Raw genomic sequence first — 22,574 nt, forward strand, 5'->3', positions numbered from 1 at the left:
GGTTCCCAAAATTCACTGAATTTGGGCTTATATTCGCAATTATTTGCCCAATAAACCTGAAATCGGATTAAGGATATATATGTGAGCTTTATCCAAATCTTAGCCGTTCTCGATAAAATTTGGCAAAGGTATTTCCAAGCTCTATAAGTTATCTGGTGCCAAATATCATTGTTGTCGAATGCATATTACGAATGTGAAGGACTTTAACACAAAATCGGATGAAACATAAATATTAGAGCTTTAGCTATATTTGAACCGATTTGCTCCAAATTTGATGTGCTTGCTTCTAGACTGAATGCGGTCGAACGTACCAGAATTTAAGATTTTTTTGACATATATTGGCCATTTTGTACCCAATTAACCCGAAATCAGATTAAAATGTTTTCTTCAAATTTAGTGAAAATCGATTCAGAATTGGATATGCCTCCCATATAATTGTACCCTTTGAAACCAAATTGTAACAGCTCTAAAGCTAAATGTTGATAGGTTGTATAATCTATTTCAAATAAATTCTTTTGTTACGGGAGATCTACTTAATATGCATAGTGGTGTACGGTACATATAGTTGACCCCGTCCACTTTTGACATTTCCTTACCTTTATAAATTGTTAAAATTATTATATTTAAACGCACAGTGTCACCCTTCCCTCTAGCCATCACTAATTTCCTTTGCCTTTTTTAAGAAAACAAATACATTTTCAGTTTTTCATGTTGCATAACACCTGTTCATGATGTCCTAAATTACACACTTTTTTTCATTGTACCTTGTTAACGTTACAATGACATTTTCAGTTATCATAAATTTTCATTGCAATGGTGCCATTATGTTTTTGGTATTTCATGCCGTATACGACGACATTGTAGCTAAATGTCCTAAACACATTTGAAATTAGAAAATATTTTCACTTTTTGCAAAAACAACATTCAGGAATATCACCGGCTATAAATGAGCCAATGTAAGCAACATCTGTTGAAAATGTTTGTAGAAACGCTTTAGGTAGGATGTTTTGTAAACTTAGAACTAGAAGAAAGGTACGAAAAAAGTAGCTTTGAATGGATAAACTTTGTTTTTAAATAAGGATTCGGTTTATAAATCTGTCAAAAACTAGGTCTTTAATAGAGACAAGAGTACGTTTTGACAATCCCATTTATCCTTGAAGAATATAAAGTAAACGGGTTAACCTCTATGTGCCATACGTTCAGGTCCGTTTCTTACGATTTTTGGCTATTAGATAATGATCGCCATTTGATGTATTGAAAAATTATCATAATATGTAATCAGATCATTTAAAAAATCACAAATTTATATTGAAATAAAATCGTTTAAAATATTCACCTTCTCCCTTTACTTGTTACAGATTTAACCAGTGTAATTACATTCCTTCCCATTTGAACAGTCTGAGTACTAATGACAAATTAAAAGGCCCGCCACACACATGTCATCGTCGTTGTTGTCGCATTCATTATCATCCTTATACCAAACTGGAGGGAAACGATGAAAGGAAAGGCTTAGAAATCTTTAAGGAAAAAGGAAATACAATTCTTTACAAAAGGTAACGGAAACACAAATGGAGAAGAAAATAATTTCATTTGCGTGGTTACACAGTCAAAGAAAGTTTTCCGTTGGAATGTGGGTCGAAGATTATCATGTTGGTTACATATACGTACGTATTTGCTCTAAATCTGATGATGGTACAAAAAGACAATTTGTGTTGGAATTGAGAGTTTTAAAGTGTTTTCATTAAATACATAAATATATTTAAATTTTAAACATGGACAGTACTATAAAGTGATCACGAACAACTCCTCGTGTGTATTTTCAGACTATTCAATTGGGAAATGTGGCTAAAATCATCAAAAAACCGAATATCGGGGGGTATCGTTATATGGGGCTATACGATATCGAGGACCTATATAGATAATTCTCTTCAAAGGGATAAAGTGCTCAAAAAGAACTCCTTGTATGGGTAAAAGGTACTCATAGGGAACTCCTTGTGTGGAATATCATACAGTTCCGTTGGAAATATGGCTGAAATCATCAAAATCCCGAATATCGGGGGGTACCGTAATATAAGGGATATACGATATTATGAACCTATATAGATAATTCTCTTTCAAAGGATAAAGTACCCACAATGAACTCCTTATGTGGATTTCAGAAAATTCCGTTGCAGAACGTTGCTAAAATTATTAAAATACCGAATATCAGGGGTACCGTTATATGAGGGCTATACGATATCGTGGACCTATATAGATAATTCTCTTCCATGGATAAAGTGCTCACAAGGTACTCCTTGTGTGGAATTTCAGACAATTCCATTTGAAATATAAATATGGCTAAAATCATCAAAATACCGAATTTCGGGGGGTACCGTTGTATGGGTGCTATACGATATCGTGGACCGATATAGCCCATCTTCGAACTTGAACATTGCAGACAAAAGAGAGATCTGTGCAAAATTTTAGCTCCCTATCTTAATTTGTTTTGACTGTAGAGTGATTACAACAGACGGACGGCCCCATATAACCAAATATCTGAAATTTGGAATTTTTAAAATTATAGCGGCATTTCTACAAGTTCCTTCCCAATGGTGGAGGGTATTACAAATTCGACCCGAGAAATATTTGAACGTAAATCTTGGGCTTATGGCCAGTTTTAACGAGTTAAGAAGAAAAGCACAGAAAAAAAAAACGAAGCTACAAAAAATCAACATTTAATTTGATCATGACGAAGATTGGTTAAAATAAGGCCGAATAGAGAACGTTTTATCATGTCTAGGCCAATAACTTCTGTTGCGTTCAGAATGTGGGGTCGAATTCCATGTGAATTTGGACAGATCGGAGGCATAAGAGGTTGCCAATTTCCGCCTCTTCGATTTGTGTGAACAAAAATTCGTTGAACATAACATTATAATGTAACGACCACTGGACCAAAATCTGCATCAAACACTTACTCTTTTGGGACCATCGGCTTTTCAATGTATGCGTGCGGGTTTTCTTTTTACATTATTGGAACTGCGCAAATGTTGGCTTGTCTGCATATATTTTTTATTCGGGTTTATGAAACCCTACTATGATATAATACCAAAGGTCGGATTAAATTATGGGTCCATATCATCGCCTTCTCTATGTTCCAAACCATTGCTTAAAGACATTTTATAGGGCATAGAAAGATTTAGTCGATGTTCTGACAGATACATATCATCAGCATTACCAGCAGAGTTTAGCTATATCCTTTTTGGAGGACGTACCAAAAGATGACACCTATACCTCCGAATTTTAAACAAGTAAAACAGCAGTAAGTTCGGCTGGGCCGAACTTTGAATACCCTTCATCATTTGGAACGAATTTGTAAATTTTCAAAAAAAATAAATCCGTTAAAAATTCTGTTAAAAACTTAAAAATACCAAATATAGCCGTTAGGGTTCATAGGAAGACGTAACCCGATATAGGCAACTTTTATCATAACCAATTACAATATTCAAATACGAAATTGAAAAAAAAAATCCGGTAAATAAAGTAGCTAAAATTATCAAAATACCGAATATAGGAAGGTACCGTTATACCGAGACTAAAGGAAGACCTGGACCTGCATAGACAATTTGAGTCACAGGATGTAGTACTTATTAAAAACTTCAAATACGAAATTTCAAACAATTTTGGTGAATATAGTACCTAAAATCGTAAAAATACCGAATATAGAAAGGTACTGATAAATGGTGACTATACGAAGACCTGGATCTGCATATACAATTTTCTGCCATAGACTCTACTTCTCACAACAAACTCTAAATACGAACTTTGAAGCAACTTAAAATCATCAAAATACCGAATATTGGGAAGTACCGTCATATGGACCTATATAGACAATACTCTTCCAGGAAATAAAGTTCTCCGAAGGGACTCCTTCTGTGGACTTTCAGACAATTTCATTGAGAAATTTGGCTGCAATCATTAAAATACCGAGTATCGGGGGGTACGGTTATATAGGGGGTATATGATATCGTATAACGTATAAAGACAATTCTCTTCCAGGGGGAGGAGGAACCCCTTGAGCTTATTTTCAGACAATTACATTGAAACATTTAGCAAATTTTGGGAACCGTTGTATGGGGGCTATACAATATCGTGGACCGATATAGCCCATTTTCGAACTTGACCTGCCTGCAGACAAAAGACAAATCTGTGCAAAATTTAAGCTTCCTATCTTATTTCGTTTTAACTGTAGCGTGATTAAAACAGACGGACGGACAGGGCTAAATCGTCTTATACTCTGTTATGTGTAAAATAATTATTTTGATGAGTTACACATTTTCCAGTAAAAACATCAACATCTCATATTGAGTGAGGGTGTACCCGTTGTAATTCAGGATCATTCTCACCGCCGGTATGCCACTGTTTAATATTATTCTCTTCCTATCAGCGAGGAAACTAAAAACAACCACCCAATGCCATTTCGTTTTGTTTGGCGTCGTTATACCATTTGTTTATAGCAACCGTTGTCTTGGTCTTTGTGAAATGTTTGGCAACTGGATAATCAATGAAAATAGCCTAAAGTTCACAAATTCACAGGAAACTTTTACAAAAAGTGTAGCTTAACGGACGTATAATAATCGCCTAGAAATGGAAACTGAAAAAGTAGATATCAATCAGAAGATTGCAGAAATTAAGAAACGCATTTTACTAGCAGGTATGTATTTACAGGAAAACTCCCTAAAAACGTCCTTGAGAAAAGAATATTTTCTTATTACTTTTTATGGTCCCCATTTTGGTCCTTACAGAAGGTCAAAAGACCGCCAATTTGGCTGAATGGCAGAAACAAAATCGCATCAATTGTGACACCATCTCAACGCTCAAAAAGGAAATCAAAGAATTAACTGTGAAATGTGGTCGTCTACGCAATCCATTGCAACGTTCCGTTATTATGAAAGAAACCGCCGCAACCAATGCGGTTGCGGTGCCCGGTGAGAAGGTGAGGAAAACTAGTTCAGCGCTGCCCACAATTGTTGTGGGCAAAGTGAGCTATCCAATTGGTGCGCGAAATGTTGACGATGCCATTTTCTTGACGGACTTGAAAATCACCGAGAATCGCAAACAATTGGATTTGTTGAGACATCGTTTCAAGTGTCGCAAACAACACTTTGCCAAATTGATGGAACAGTATCGTGAGCTGGTGGCCAACAAGGAGGCACAGGAACAGAATTTGGGGGAGAAGCCACCGGAGACACTGGAGGAGGACAATAATCGGAAGGTGAGTAAAAAAGGGAATTGTAATTTAAATTTTCTTAAAGAACAGAGATTTTAAGTTTTTGGATTTCAAAAATATGCAAGTGTGAAAACAGAATAATATCGAGGTGCTTGGTACCGTATGGATGTTAGTTGAATCGGACTTACACCTTATCACCTTCCAAGAGGTTTGGATGTACTACGAGCACATATCAATTTTATATATTTTTCATACGGCTCGTTTTATATTCTCCACCATAGAATGGAGAGTATATTAAGTTTGTCATTCGGATTGTAACGACTCGAAATATACATTTTAGACCCCACAAAGTATATATTTTCTTAATCAGCATAAAATTCTATGTCCGTCCGTCTATCTGTCAGTATGTCCGTCTGTCTCTTGTAATCACGCTATCTTTCGAACGAATTGAGATAGAAGGCTAAAATTTTGCACACATGTTTATTTTTCCAATAGGCAGGTTAAGTTCGTAAAAGGGCAATGTAGGTCCTCGTTTTCATATAGCCCCCATATAACGGTACCTCCCGATATTCGGTATTCTGATGATTTAAGCGACATTATTCACCGGAATTGTTTCAAATTTGGTATTTAAAGTTCGTAATAGGTACTACAGTCCAGGTATTCGTATAGGCCCCATATATCAGTACCTCCCTATATTCGGTATTTTGACGATTTTAGATGCAATACCCACCGAAATTGTTTGAGATGTCGTATTTGAAGTTCATAATGGATACTACAGCCTATGACATAAAATTGTCTATGCTGGTTCAGGTCCTCGCACAGCTCCGATATAACGGTACCTCCCTATGTACGATATTTTGATGATTTTAGCTACACTATTCACCATTTATTTTAAGTTTCGAATTTGAATATGGTAATGGCTTATGACAAACAATGCCTATGTAGGTCCACGTCGTATAGACACCAACATAACAGCTATATTCAGTATTTTTAAAAATTTAACAGAATTTGTTAAGGATTTTATTTTTTTGAAAATTTCCAAATTCGTTCCAAATGGTGGAGGGTATTCAAAGTTCGGCCCGGCCGAACTTACTGCTTTTTAACTTATTATTTACTGAGACTAGGTAGGGTACTAAACCTAATACATGAGCGGAATTTAATTTGAAATTTTAAAATATTATTAAGATAATAATTAGACTTTAATGACCTCCTTTAATAGGTTTTAAGTCTAATCCATGTCTGTGAGTTCTCTAAATAAACATTATCTCCTTTTCCACACCACAGTTAGTTTGTCAATTGGAAAATCAAATCCATCGCACCAATGTTCAGTGGATGGAGGCGGAACATATTCGCAAAAAATATCGCTCCATTGAGGCCTCCCTTATGAATGATGCTGAACGTTTTGAAAAAAGTCTGAGGGAATTAGAAGTGGCTTTGAGTGAGCAGCAACAGGAAATCAATCGGTTACAGGTAATATACAGATAATGGAAAATCGACACCAAATTATTTCCAAAATGCTTTCCAGGAAATTCACAACGAGGCCATTGAAATGCGTGACTCAGCCAAGGTCATACTGCAAAGACAGGAGCATCAGGCGAATATCTCACAGAAGACACGTGAGCGGCAAGCTATGGAGTTTCGCAAATTGGTAGAGCAGCGAAAAATGGAATTAGAACGTATCGGAAGAAAACTCTTCTTTGAGGGTAAAACGCTACATCATCAGGACAGCATTGGCTCTAGTTCCGGTGAACCACATACCGGGAAACCCGAAGCAGAGGAGGATGAGAATTCTCAGCTTAAGAATGTAACCGGTGGTATGGAGGAATTATTTAAAAATCTTATGGAAGTCTCTGGAGCTACATCACCTCATGAGGTGTTTGAGCGATTCTCATCGCAGAAGGAATCAGCTCTGCGCTTGAATTACTTGAGGGCAGCTGCTGAGGCGGAGAAGAACAGTTTGGAACAGTTGAGGGAAAATTTAACCAAAGAATTGGAATCCTCCAAATTCTCCGATGTCAAAGAAAAGGAAGTGTATGTGGGGGTGGAAATTAGAAAAAAATCGAATTTCATTTTATATTCCTTGTTTTTAGGAACCAAGAAGTAATAGAACACATAAAAAGTCAGATAGCTGACTATGAAATTGAGCGTGAAAAGAATTTGGAATCGGCCGAAAAAACAATGGATGTTCTAAAATTTATCAAAGATCGTTTATGTGAAATGATTTACAAACTGCAGGAGGTAAATGAAACCAAAGTGGAATTAAAGGATAAAGATGTCAGCATTCAAGTTCAAGAGTTGCCAGATTTTTTGGTACACAAGGCAGAGGATAGAGATTTGATACAGGTTATTTTTAGCAGTTAAAGCTAACACAAAAATTTAAAATTTATTTTAAACATTTGCCTTTTTTAGATTTTGAAATATAAATTGGAAAAATGTCAGGAATTGAATAAATTGCCAGAGGAAATGTCTGGCGACAAACTGGATTTGGACATAAGTGTAAGTAAAGCCGAAGCAATATTTCTGTTTCTCTTTCTGATTCACTTCTATGCACCTTTTACAGGAGGAAGAATTTATGATGGCCTTGCAACCGCCCAAAAGTCCATCGGCCCATGAAAACGAGAAACCAGCTGTCATGCCCATGTGTTATTACAATTTGTTGGCCGGTAGAAATCAAAGGGCTACAGGAACTCTGTCATCATCTCCCGAACAGGCACCAGCTGCCGGTATATATAGAAGGATAAATATGCTCTACACTTTCAATAAATTTTTATTTATTATTTTTGTTTTCCTTTCAGCTGCCGCCGGAAATGAGGAAGAAAGTGAGGTCCCATCGCGTAATTTCCTAAAACGCCAATCGGTATTGATAGTCGATTCCAAGTCAAGGCGTAAACCATTCAGAGCTGCACCAGCAGCAAGAAGGAAGTAAAACAATATAATGTGGGAATTAGAGTCCTAAGCTCTTAACATTGAATTTAAAGAAGGATTCTTACTGACGATCCCATAGCATATAATAATATTTCACATCTTATGTATTTGAAAAAAAAAAAAAAAACACAAATAAAATTATTTAAATACATTTTGAGTAAAAAAGGCATATTGGTAGCATGGGATTTATGTTTTCACAACAAAAGTATTTTTTATGCGACCCATACATATATGGGAGATATATCCAAATACGAACCGATCTTGATAAAATTTAGCAAAGGTATTTCTTAGCTGTAGTTGATATATTTTCCCAAATATCGTTGTTATAGAGTGCATATTACGGCTGCGAAGGACAAAAACAAATCGGATGATCATTATATATGGGAGCTATAGTTATATCTGAACCGATTTCGATCAAATTTGGCATACTTATTTCCAAGCCTAATTTGGCCAAAATTCCATACTATTTGGGCTAATATTACACATTTGGTACACAATAAAAAGCAAATCGGATGAAGATATATATAGGTTAGTTCTTGGGTCAAACAAATGATTTGTGAAAAATTTCTTCTGCATCGGACAATAAATGCGATCTGTACTTTGTTTACAAAAATCCATGAACCGAGGGACAGACGGCCGAAAAATGGTTGGTGAGCTGAACATATCGCAATATTCCATTCGGCAAATATTGAAAAAATGAGCTCAGAGTAAAGCCATTAAAATTCAAAGAAGTGCAAGAACTTACACCGCAAACAGAAAGATAATAGACTCAAAAGAGCTAAAGAAGTAAGTTGTGAACTGCCGAATTTGATTTTGTCCGATGAGAAAACATTCGTTGTCCTGCAGTTTGTAAATAAACGAAATGATCGTGTTTAGTTGCCAAACAAAATGAAAATGTGCACCTTCGGTTGACCACCAGAACTTAAGCGCCGGCCATGGTGATGGTGTGGCCCGCCAAAACAGCCGATGGTCGCTCTCCGCTCGTAACAAACGACTGTGGCATCAGAATAAATACCGAACATTATCGCGAAAATATTCTGGAGGGTGTATTAAAGTCTTGGGCACGCAAATATTTTGTACGCAGAACTTGGACATTTTAGCAGGACTGAGGCTCCCCGGCCACCAATCCGTTGGACTATTGTGTCTGGAGTATTTTGGAAAGCAATGTTGGCACAAAAAATACCAAAGTGTCGATCACCGCATGCAAGCGCTTCGTCGGGAATGGGCCAAAATACCGCAGAGCAACCTTCGGGCAGCGTGTGACGGTTTCAGTGGCCGTTTGAAGGCCATAATTCGTGCCAAAGGTGGCCAATTCGAACAAATCTAGTTTTATTCTGAAATTTGATGCTATTTCCGACATTTTTTGCTTTCACTTAATAAAATTGAAAAAAAAAAATGTAAAAATTATGGCGTTTGACTTTGTTGCAGTTTTTTTATCTCACCCTGTATATTGTGGACATCTTTGAAAACAATAGGCGTAGACCTTTTCAGCCTGGTCATACCCTTGTAAAAATTTTCGTGAGTGTCGGACTATGATTTCAATCTGTATATAAATCCCCAACCTGCATTGTAAGGTGAAAAAATAGTACAAAATGTATACTTCAATGTTATAAGTCAAATTTAAAATTGCATGCGATAAAAAATATGAAAAAATAAAAAAATGTCACAAAATACTACCAAATCTATATAAACATCAACATTTAACATTTTTTTAGATTTTATACTATTATGCTGAATTGATAAAATTTGTCAAAATCGGTCCAGCCATTAACCATAAGCATTCTAGCTAATATCCCCTTCCTTTGTATATACACATTGTATATATTTTGCTATATATATCTGATATATTTACTATCGGCATCTACGTTACGGTCAGAATTTAAATATTCGTCTATTTGTGATTTTGCCGGGATTAAAAATATTCGCGGTTTAATGGAAAGTTTGACTTTTATTAAACACAAATTTATGGTCTATTTCACCTATGTTATGGTGCATACTACCCGATGACCATCAAAATTGGAAGACTCCTGCCCAGCTCTAAGCTCTAGCCTAATGCTAACTTCCGCGTCGATTGGTTTATAATTGCGATCTATAGAGCAACTACAAAATCAGGAAGTTTTTAAATATTATGCGATCATCATCATTCAGAAGCAAGAGGCTTCTCCCCACCTCCATGCTAAATTTCGTGAGGAGCGGGCCATAATTGCGACCTGTAGAGTGATTACAAATTAACAAGGACAGACGGACGTCCGTCTGTCCTAGATCGACTCAGCTCGTCGAGATAGGAAGATCCTAATATACTTTCGTATGTGGGAAACCAATATTTCAAGGTGTTACATAATTGTTAGCCCAATCAAACTTATAATACTCCCAACACATAGTGTTGTTGGGTATAAAAAGGTATAGATTTGTTTCACTTTTGAGTATTTAAACTGGTTCAAATAATATTTTACGACCATTTTTTTAAGGCGTAACCTTTACATAATGGCATAATCTCTAACTAATTCAACTGCTGTCTGAGCGGACTTCTCCCTATTTCCCATCAACCTGAATACCACTGTGTCAGACACTTCTAGCCGTTCATTATAGAGTCGATCGCCGAGTACCACAGTGGCTCCGCTTCATTGTATGAGCTTTGGCGTATTATCCCAAACGAGTTTGTAACGTGGTCTTTCCCTTGGCTGAGGTAATCCCAACAGTACTCAGGGTCTCCCTGAATTTTTCCCTTTCCTGGGCCTTAAATCGGATGTTTTATTGACTTAAACTCTAAAGTACAATCTACTCGTGTACTACAATCTACGCTGTTTGACAAAATGAATATGGACTTCAGAGGTGCTCGGCAATTTGAAGTAGAGTTGTTCAGTTAATGTTCGGGAATTTAACGTTTACGATGTCTCGTTGGCAAGAGGATGAACGACTCGTGCACAATCGGGAACTGTGTTGTTGTTATGTCGGGTAGTACACGATTGGTTCGATTAGAAGTTGATCGGGTACGCGAGGGTGATCGTCGGATGTGAAAAAATGAGGAAGATCAGGAGTCACGATGTTTTTGTCCAGGTGACGGATAGTGATGATTTGATGGTAATCAGGAACTTTTTTGATGATCGCCAAGAGACCATGAATTACGATGTCGTCATTCGAGATATTGACGATTTAAAGGTTACCGGACTCTTATGGTTGTTGGTTATTGATGGGTTGTATTTAATCAGGAATCATGATGTTTGTGATCGAAGTAACGTCGTGACGATTTCGGGAGCAATTGGAAGCCTCAGTGAATGGTATTGGACTAAAGATTGGCGTATAATTGGGGTTTATGATGTAGGTGGTTGGGATGTTGATATCCAGGCCTTCGAAGACTGGCAGTGAGCTCGTGGTACAATCGTCAATGGACAAAAGTAAGCTATAGAAATACTCGGGGGCCGCTGTTCAGGTCTTCTAAGATCAATTGGGATTCGTTCAGCTTCGGTTCACTGTGGATATGCTCGGCAGCCGATATCTAGACCTTTGTTAATGACTCGGTACTCGTTGTGCTCATTGTGGATATGATCAGGAGTCGACGTCTAGGCCTTTGCAGATGGATCGTGGCTCATTTGGGCTTTTCATCTCATTGTGGAAATGTTTGGTTATATATACACATTTTGGATCGTCCACAATGGCTAGGAAACTATTCAAGATATTGCTACGGTTTATGACTACCTCTGCGACCAATGTTTGAGTTATGATATAGAACAATGAGCTGAAGCTCATGTGGAAAAGTTAGTCGAAGCTAAGACTTCCTGTTATTGAATTGATCACTCGCGGTCGGCACAACATATTTGTCTTGTGTAGTCGTCTTGCTGACTTGCTTGCAACCAATATACCGGTCCAAAGCAGCATAAATCAGAACAAAAAGCTTTATGATGAAAAAATAATTACTCTTAATAAAAATCAATGAAAACAGAAACAAGAATTTTAATTAAAATCGATATACATTTCGCTTTATAAAAATGTCAAAAATGCCAATTCGCCTGAAGATGATGATGCCGACGCCGATGCGGATGATAAGTCCGCTGGTGTTTGCATGACTGGCGATTTCGTATTTTTTTTTTTTTTCAACATACATACGTTTTCATTTAAAAATCCTTTTAATTCTTCATTTTTAGTATTTCATGCATGCAGATCTTTCTTTGTTTTTTTCCCACACTTCCTTTTAAGCTCGCACACAAAGAAAGACGAGAGCACAAAAAACTAGCATCAGATTTCTGATTGAGTTCGTCATATGCGTCTGAGAAAGAAGGGATTGACCGAAAAAATATAACAAGCAAACAGATTGCAGTTCTTTTTCATTTGCTCATTCATGTCTTATTAATTAAAAAAGGAATACTGACCACATACATACAAACACAAATAGCCGATGCCGCCACCACCAGCAGCAGCAGCAATAACAACAACAACACATCGCAGAGAGACCTATAAAGTATACCCTTGCCAATGGTTTCAGACGGGATCATATACATATACCGCAGCATCATTTTTGTAGCCAGCCAACCAACGAATCGACCAGCCAGCGAGCAAGGAAGCCTTCATTCAAAGCAATCTTCAATACCCAAAAGTATGCTTTAAAATTTAATTCTTTTTACCAACCACAGATTTTTGAGGTTCTTTTTTGGCTTGTTCCGTTCGTCGTTTTCAATTGAATAACTACAGATTTCAGTGCATTTGTTTTTTGTTCTCCTTGGTTTTATTTCCTTTGTTTCGTTTTTATCTACATTTGGTTTTGTGTGAGAAAGAGATGATGATTTTTTTGCTGCTTCTCATTCTGGTTTACCCCTTGAATGACCATTGGCATATGAATGGAAATTGTTGTTGCCATTCTTATGACAAGAATAACATCCAAAGCAAACATCAACAACAACAGCAGCAACAACATCGTTGTCCACTCGTCTGGCACTTGCCAGGCTCTTGAATGTTGTTGAAAGTTTTGCAAACATAAATCGTTCCCAAAACAGCGGCACTAATGATGAGTATGACTGACGGTGTCGCCGTTGCTGATGACGACAACAACACGACGAAGATGATGCCCGTCAACAAATATGCCCCTGACATTATGCAATGAACTGACAACGCCCGCAGATATGCTATGAAAAGGATTCACAAAAATTGTCTTGTAGAATATGAGAATGGGACGAATATAGTCTTAATTATTTTTGTAGACAAAATTTCTGTCCTTCGTTTTTTGATCGCTAAAGACAGATGCTAAGGATCCTGTTTTGAGAAGGTTTGAGAAGGATCCTGAAATACTTCTGTGGAAAAAATATCTTCTATTGATATTTTACAGATGTTAGAAATTATGCACCTTCTTTATATGGCTAAAACTTTTGGTAGAAAAACTAGCTGAAAACCTTCAAAGTGTCATTCATGGTTAGAGAACATTTAAGTAGAATTTTTAATGTATAAAAGGCAAAAGGTAATCTATGCGACGAAAATATTCCTATGTCAGGATTTGTTCCAAACCACTTCTATGCATTTAAAACGTTTCAATATCTTCTACCCCGTAAAAGACCTCCTTAAATAGAAGCGCTTCTAAGTACCTTCTATGGATTAAATAACTACCAAAGGTCGTCTATGGAAAGTATATTCTATATAGGACTCAGAAAATCTCACAAACATCTTATTAACAGTCCTCTGTCGCAAGAATACCCCGTAAATGTATTTTACAGATAGAAGACTCTCCCGAAGAATTCTTAGACCATCATCTTCCACAATATATCAAAATGGCAATAACTCCTTAAATATTGAGTTTTCGGCTTCTTTAGCCATTATTTGTGATCACTTTTCAAGGAATTAATTATTGAATATTTTAAAATGGCCATAACTCCTTAAATATTGATTTTTCGGCGTTTTAAGCCACTATTTGTGATCACTTTTCGAGGTTCCGCCGTTTTTAGCTATTATTTGTGATCTTACTGAATATTTTAAAATGGCAATAACTCCTTAAATATTGAGTTTTCGGCGTCTTTAGCTATTATTTGTTATGACTTTTTCAAGCATGAATGATTGAATATTTTAAAATGGCCATAACTCCTTAAATATTGAGTTTTCGGCGTCTTTAGCTATTATTTGTGATCACTTTTCAATGCATGCATTATTGAATATTTTAAAATAGCCATAACTCCTTAAATATTGAATTTTCGGCGCATTTAGCTATTATTTGTAATCACTTTTCAAGGTATGAAATATCGAATATTTTAAAATGGCCATAACGCTTTAAATATTGAGTTTTCGGCGTTTTTAACTATTATTTGTGATCACTTTCTAGGCATGAATTATTGAATATTTTAAAATGGCCAAAACTCCTTAAATATTGGGTTTTCATTGTTTTTAGCTATTATTTGTGATAACTTTTAAAAGCATGAATTAGTGAACATTTTAAATTGGCCATAACTCCTTAAATATTGAGTTTTCCGCGTTTTTAGCTATTATTTGTGATCACTTTTTAAAGCATGAATTATTGAATATTTTAAAATGGCCAAAACTCCTTAAATATTAAGTTTTCGGCGCTTTTAGCTATTATTTGTGATCACTTTTCTAGGCATGAATTATTGAATATTTTAAAATGGCCACAGCTCCCTAAATATTGAGTTTTCGGCGTTTTTTTTTCTAGGCATGAATTATTGAATATTTTAAAATGGCCACAACTCCCTAAATATTGAGTTTTCGGCGTTTTTTTTTTCTAGGCATGAATTATTGAATATTTTAAAATGGCCATAACTCCTTAAATATTGAGTTTTCGGCGTTTTTAGCTATTATTTGTAATCACTTTTCTAGGCATGAATTATTGAATATTTAAAAATGGCCATAACTCCTTAAATATTGAGTTTTCGGCGTTTTAAGCTATTATTTGTGATCACTTTTTACAGAAAAAGTTATTAAATATTTAAAAAGGACCATAACTCCTTAAATATTGAGTTTTCGGCGTATATAGCTATTATTTGTGATCACTTTTTAAGACATGAATTATTGAATATTTTAAAATGGCCATAACTCATTAAATAATGAATATTCGGCGTTTTTAGTTATTATTTGTGATCAATTTTCTAGGCACGAATCATAGACAATATTAAAATGGCCATAACTCCTTAAATATTGAATATTCGGAGTTTTTAGCCATTATTTGTGATCACATTTCTAGGCATGAATTATTAAATATTTTAAAATGGCCATAACTCCTTATATATTGAGTTTTCGGCGTTTTTAGCTATTATTTGTGATCACTTTTATAGGCATGAATTATCGAATATTTTAAAATTGCCATAACTCCTTAATTATTGAGTTTTCGGCGTTTTTAGCTATTATTTGTGATCGCCTTTTAAAGCATGAATTATTGAATATTTAAAAATGGCCATAACTCTTAAATATTTAGTTTTTTAGCTATTAGTTGTGATCACTTTTCTAGGACTGAATTATTGAATATTTAAAATGGCCATAACTCCTTAAAATATTGAGTTTTCGGCGTTTTTAGCTATTATATGTGAACACTTTTTAAGATATGAATTATTGACTATTTTAAAATGGCCGTAAATCATTAAATATTGAATATTCGGCGTTTTTATTTATTATTTTTGACCACTTTTCTAGGCACGAATCATCGAATATATTAAAATGGCCATAACTCTTTAAATATTGAGTTTTCGGCGTTTTAGCTATTATTTGTGATCACTTTTTAAAGCATGAATTATTGAATATTTTAAAATGGTCATAACTCCTTAAATATTGAGTGTTCGGCGTTTTTAGCTATTATTTGTCATCAGTTTTCTGGGCATGAATTATTGAGTATTTTAAAATGGCCATAACTCCTTAAATATTGTGTTTTATTTGTGATCGCTTTTCTGGGCATGAATTATCGAATATTTTAAAATGGCCATAACTCTTTAAATATTGAGTTTTCGGCGTTTTTAGCTATTATTTGTGATCACTTTTCTAGGCATGAATTATTGAATATTTTAAAATGGCCATAACTCCTTAAATATTGAGTTTTCGGCTTTTTTAGCTATTATTTGTGATCACTTTTCTAGGCATGAATTATTGAATATTTTAAAATGGCCATAACTCCTTAAATATTGAGTTTCGGCGTTTTTAGCTATTATTTGTGATCACTTTTCTAGGCATGAATTATTGAATATTTTAAAATGGCCATAACACCTTAAATATTGAGTTTTCCGAATTTTTAGCTATTATTTGTGATCACTTTTCTAGGCTCGAATTATTGAACATTTTTAATGGCCATAACTCCTTAAATATTGAGTTTTCGGCGTTTTTAGCTATTATTTGTGATCACTTTTCTAGGCATGAATTATTGAATATTTTAAAATGGCCATAACTCCTTAAATATTGAGTTTTCGGCATTTTTAGCTATTATTTGTGATCACTTTTCTAGGCTCGAATTATTGAACATTTTTAAATGGCCATAACTCCTTAAATATTGAGTTTTCGGCGTTTTTAGCTATTATTTGTGATCACTTTTCTAGGCATGAATTATTGAATATTTTAAAATGGCCATAACACCTTAAATATTGAGTTTTCTGCGTTTTTAGCTATTATTTGTGATCACTTTTCTCGGCATGAATTATTGAATATTTTAAAATGGCCTTAACTCTTTAAATATTGAGTTTTTGGCGTTTTTAGCTATTATTTGTGATCACTTTTTAAAGCATGAATTATTGAATATTTTAAAATGGCCATAACTCCTTAAATATTGAGTTTTCAGAGTTTTAAGCTATTATTTGTGATGTCTTTTCAAAGCATGAGTTATTGAATATTTTAAAATGGCCATAACTCCTTAAATATTGAGTTTTCTGCGTTTCTAGCTATTATTTGTGATCACTTTTCTAGGCATGAATTATTGAATATTTTAAAATGGCCATAACTCCTTAAATATTGAGTTTTCGGCGTTTTAAGCTATCATTTGTGATCAAAGCATGAACTATTAAATATTATAAAATGGCCATAACTCCTTAAATATTGTTTTTTCGGCGTTTTTAGCTATTATTTGTGATCACTTTTCTCGGCATGAGTTATTAAATATTTTAAAATGGCCATAACTCCTTAATATTGAGTTTTCTGCGATTTTAGCTATTATTTGTGATCACTTTTCTAGGCATGAATTATTAAACATTTTAAAATGGCCATAACTCCTTAAATATTGGGTTTTCTGCGTTTCTAGCTATTATTTGTGATCACTTTTCTAGGCATGAATTATTGAATATTTTAAAATAGCCATAACTCCCTTTTATCTATTATTTGTGATCACTTTTCTCGGCATGAATTATTTAATATCTTAAAATAGCCATAACTGCTTAAATATTGAGTTTTCGGCGTTTTTAGCAATTATTTGTGATCACTTTTTAAAGCATGAACTATTAAAAATATTATAAAATGGCCATAACTCCTTAAATATTGATTTTTCGGCGTTTTTAGCTATTATTTGTGATCACTTTTCTCGGCATGAATTATTAAATATTTTAAAATGGCCATAACTCCTTAAATATTGAGTTTTCGGCGATTTTAGCTATTATTTGTGATCACTTTTTAAAGAATGAATTATTGAATATTTTAAAATGGCCATAACTCCTTATATATTGAGTTTTCAGAGTTTTTAGCTATTATTTGTGATCACTTTTCAAAGCATGAGTTATTGAATATTTTAAAGTGGCCATAACTCCTTAAATATTGATTTTTCGGCGTTTTTAGCTATTAGTTGTGATCACTTTTTCTAGGCATGAATTATTGAATATTTTAAAATGGCCATGACTCCTTAAATATTGAGTTTTCGGCGTTTTAAGCTATTATTTGTGATCACTTTTTAAATCATTAATTATTGAATATTTTAAAATGGCCATAACTCCTTATATATTGAGTTTTCAGAGTTTTAGCTATTATTTGTGATCACTTTTCAAAGCATGAGTTATTGAATATTTTAAAGTGGCCATAACTCCTTAATATTGATTTTCGGCGTTTTTAGCTATTAGTTGTGATCACTTTTCTAGGCATGAATTATTGAATATTTTAAAATGGCCATGACTCCTTAAATATTGAGTTTTCGGCGTTTTTAGCTATTATTTGTGATCACATTTCTAAGCATGTTTTTAGCTAATATTTGTGATCACTTTTCTAGGCATGAATTATTGAATATTTTAAAATGGCCATAACTCCTTAAATATTGAGTTTTCGGCGTTTTTAGCTATTATTTGTGATCACTTTTCTAGGCATGAATTATTGAATATTTTAAAATGGCCATAACTCCTTAAATATTGAGTTTTCGGCGTTTTTAGCTATTATTTGTGATCACTTTTTAAAGCATGAATTATTGAATATTTTAAAATGGCCATAACTCCTTAAATATTGAGTTTTCAGAGTTTTAAGCTATTATTTGTGATGTCTTTTCAAAGCATGAGTTATTGAATATTTTAAAATGGCCATAGCTCCTTAAATATTGAGTTTTCAGCGTTTTTAGCTATTATTTGTGATCACTTTTTAAATCATGATTTAATGAATATTTTAAAATGGCCATAACTCCTTAAATATTGAGTTTTCGGCGTTTTTAGCTACTATTTGTGATCACTTTTCTAGGCTTGAATTATTGAATATTTTAAAATGGCCATAACTCCTTAAATATTGAGTTTTTGGCGTTTTTAGCCCCTTTTTGTGATCACTTTTCTAGGCTTGAATTATAGAATATTTTAAAATGGCCATAACTCCTTAAATATTGAGTTTTCAGCGTTTTTAGCTATTATTTGTGATCACCTTTCTAGGCATGAATTATTGAATATTTTAAAATGGCCATAACTCCTTAAATATTGAGTTTTCGGCGTTTTAGCTATTATTTGTGATCACTATTTAAAGCATAAATTATTGAATATTTTAAAATGGCCATAACTCCTTAAATATTGAGCTTTCGGCGTTTTTAGCCACTCTTTGTGATCACTTTTCTGGGCTTGAATTATTGAATATTTTAAAATGGCCATAACTCCTTAAATATTGAGTTTTCGGCGTTTTAGCTATTATTTGTGATCACTATTTAAAGCATAAATTATTGAATATTTTAAAATGGCCATAACTCCTTAAATATTGAGCTTTCGGCGTTTTTAGCCACTCTTTGTGATCACTTTCTGGGCTTGAATTATTGAATATTTTAAAATGGCCATAACTCCTTAAATATTGAGTTTTCGGCGTTTTTAGCTATTATTTGTGATCACTTTTTAAAGCATGAATTATTGAATATTTAAAATGGCCAAAACTCCTTAAATATTGAGTTTTCGGCTTTTTTAACTATTATTTGCGATCACTTTTCTAGGCATTAATTATTGAATATTTTAAAATAGCCATAACTCCTTAAATATTGAGTTTTCGGCGTTTTTAGCTATTATTTGTGATCACTATTTAAGCATAAATTATTAAATATTTTAAAATGGTCATAACTCCTTAAATATTGAGTTTTCGGCGTTTTAACTATTATTTGCGATCACTTTTCTAGGCATTAATTATTGAATATTTTAAAATGGCCATAACTCCTTAAATATTGAGTTTTCGGCGTTTTTAGCTATTAGTTGTGGACACTTTTCTAGGCATGAATTATTGAATATTTTAGAATGGCCATAACTCATTAAATATTGAGTTTTCGGAGTTTTTTGCTATTATTTGTGATCATTTTTCTGGACATGAATTATTCAATATTTTAAAATGGCCATAACTCCTTAAATATTGAGTTTTCGGCGTTTTAAGCTGTTATATGTGATCACTTTTTAAAGCATGAATTAATGAATATTTTAAAATGGCCATAACTCCTTAAATATTGAGTTTTCGGCGTTTTTAGCTATTATTTGTGATCACTTTTTAAAACATGAATTATTGAATATTTTAAAATGGCCATAACTCCTTAAATATTGAGTTTTCGGCGTTTTTAGCTATTATTTGTGATCACTTTTCTAGGCATGAATTATTCAATATTTTAAAATGGCCATAACTCCTTAAATATTGAGTTTTCGGCGTTTTTAGCTATTATTTGTGATCACTTTTCTAGGCATGAATTATTGAATATTTTAAAATGGCCATAACTCCTTATATATTGAGTTTTTGGCGTTTTTAGCTATTATTTGTGATCACTTTTTACAGAAAAAATTATTAAATATTTAAAAAGGACCATAACTCCTTAAATATTGAGTTTTCGGCGTTTTTAGCTATTATTTGTGATCACTTTTCTAGGCATGAATTACTGAATATTTTAAAATGGCCATAACTCCTTAAATATTGAGTTTTCCGCATTTTTAGCTATTATTTGTGCCACAACTCCTTAAATATTGAGTTTTCTGCGTTTTTAGCTATTATTTGCGATCACTTCTCTAGGCATGAATTATTGAATATTTTAAAATGGCCATAACTCCTTAAATATTGAGTTTTCGGCGTTTTAAGCTATTATTTGTGATCACTTTTTACAGAAAAAGTTATTAAACATTTAAAAAGGACCATAACTCCTTAAATATTGAGTTTTCGGCGTTTTTAGCTATTATTTGTGATCACTTTTCTAGGCATGAATTATTCAATATTTTAAAATGGCCATAACTCCTTAAATATTGAGTTTTCGGCGTTTTTAGCTATTATTTGTGATCACTTTTCTAGGCTTGAATTATTGAATATTTTAAAATGGCCATAACTCCTTATATATTGAGTTTTTGGCGTTTTTAGCTATTATTTGTGATCACTTTTTACAGAAAAAATTATTAAATATTTAAAAGGACCATAACTCCTTAAATATTGAGTTTTCGGCGTTTTTAGCTATTATTTGTGATCACTTTTCTAGGCATGAATTACTGAATATTTTAAAATGGCCATAACTCCTTAAATATTGAGTTTTCCGCATTTTTAGCTATTATTTGTGCCATAACTCCTTAAATATTGAGTTTTCGGCGTTTTTAGCTATTATTTGTGATCACTTTTCTAGGCATGAATTATTGAATATTTTAAAATGGCCATAACTCCTTAAATATTGAGTTTTCGGCGTTTTAAGCTATTATTTGTGATCACTTTTTACAGAAAAAGTTATTAAATATTTAAAAAGGACCATAACTCCTTAAATATTGAGTTTTCGGCGTTTTAAGCTGTTATTTGTGATCACTTTTTACAGAAAAAGTTATTAAATATTTAAAAAGGACCATAACTCCTTAAATATTGAGTTTTCGGCATTTTTAGCTATTATTTGTGATCTCTTTTCTAGGCTTGAATTAATGAATATTTTAAAATGGCCATAACTCCTAAATATTGAGTTTTCGGCGTTTTTAGGTATTATTTGTGATCACTTTTATAGGCATGAATTATTGAATATTTTAAAATGGCCATAACTCCTTAAATATTGAGTTTTCGGCGTTTTAAGCTGTTATTTGTGATCAATTTTTAAAGAATGAATTAGTGAATATTTTAAAATTGCCATATCTCCTTAAATATTGAGTTTTCGGCGTTTTTAGCTATTAGTTGTGATCACTTTTCTAGGCATGAATTATTGAATATTTTAAAATGGCCATAAGTCCTTAAATATTGAGTTTTCGGCGTTTTTAGCTATTATTTGTGATCACTTTTATAGGCATGAATTATTGAATATTTTAAAATGGCCATAACTCCTTAAATATTGAGTTTTCGGCGTTTTAAGCTGTTATTTGTGATCAATTTTTAAAGAATGAATTAGTGAATATTTTAAAATTGCCATATCTCCTTAAATATTGAGTTTTCGGCGTTTTTAGCTATTAGTTGTGATCACTTTTCTAGGCATGAATTATTGAATATTTAAAATGGCCATAAGTCCTTAAATATTGAGTTTCGGCGTTTTTAGCTATTATTTGTGATCACTTTTCTAGGCATGAATTATTGAATATTTTAAAATGGCCGTAACTCCTTAAATATTGAGTTTTCGGCGTTTTTAGCTATTATTTGTGATCACTTTTCTCGGCATGAATTATTAAATATTTGAAAATGGCCATAACTCCTTAAATATTGAGTTTTCTGCGTTTCTAGCTATTATTTGTGATCACTTTTCAAGGCATGAATTATTGAATATTTAAAATGGCCATAACTCCCTTTTATCTATTATTTGTGATCACTTTTCTAGGCATGAATTAATGAATATTTTAAAATGGCCATAACTCCTTAAATATTGAGTTTTCGGCGTTTTAAGCTATTATTTGTGATCACTTTTTAAGCATGAACTATTGAATATTTAAAAAGGACCATAACTCCTTAAATATTGAGTTTTCGGCATTTTTTAGCTATTATTTGTGATCACTTTTTAAAGCATGAATTATTGAATATTTTAAAATGGCCATAACTCCTTAAATATTGAGTTTTCGGCGTTTTTAGCTATTATTTGTGATCACTTTTCTAGGCATGAATTATTGAATATTTTAAAATGGCCATAACT

The 22,574-nt window shown here is 33.3% G+C and overlaps 1 protein-coding gene across 1 annotated transcript; it reads left to right on the plus strand.

The window, feature by feature from the left end:
* Positions 1–4,553: 4,553 nt before the first annotated feature.
* Positions 4,554–8,245, plus strand: LOC131801732 (golgin subfamily A member 6-like protein 7). The gene is made up of 8 exons (XM_059120674.1): positions 4,554–4,690; positions 4,782–5,251; positions 6,491–6,676; positions 6,732–7,237; positions 7,297–7,549; positions 7,616–7,702; positions 7,767–7,929; positions 8,002–8,245. Exons 1-8 carry the CDS (start codon positions 4,624–4,626, stop codon positions 8,130–8,132), a joined length of 1,863 nt encoding a protein of 620 aa, XP_058976657.1. The 5' UTR covers positions 4,554–4,623; the 3' UTR covers positions 8,133–8,245.
* Positions 8,246–22,574: the final 14,329 nt, after the last annotated feature.

The sequence above is a fragment of the Musca domestica genome, unplaced genomic scaffold, assembly GCF_030504385.1.
Source record: "Musca domestica strain aabys unplaced genomic scaffold, Musca_domestica.polishedcontigs.V.1.1 17, whole genome shotgun sequence".
In the NCBI taxonomy this organism is placed as follows: domain Eukaryota; kingdom Metazoa; phylum Arthropoda; class Insecta; order Diptera; family Muscidae; genus Musca; species Musca domestica.

Excerpts from the sequence above, each read along its gene's own strand:
- LOC131801732 (XM_059120674.1), top strand. The coding sequence starts at position 4,624 with ATGGAAACTGAAAAAGTAGATATCAATCAGAAGATTGCAGAAATTAAG. Across the intron at positions 5,252-6,490 it reads AGGAGGACAATAATCGGAAG|TTAGTTTGTCAATTGGAAAA; the intron begins GTGAGTAAAAAA and ends TCCACACCACAG. Across the intron at positions 7,703-7,766 it reads AACTGGATTTGGACATAAGT|GAGGAAGAATTTATGATGGC; the intron begins GTAAGTAAAGCC and ends CACCTTTTACAG.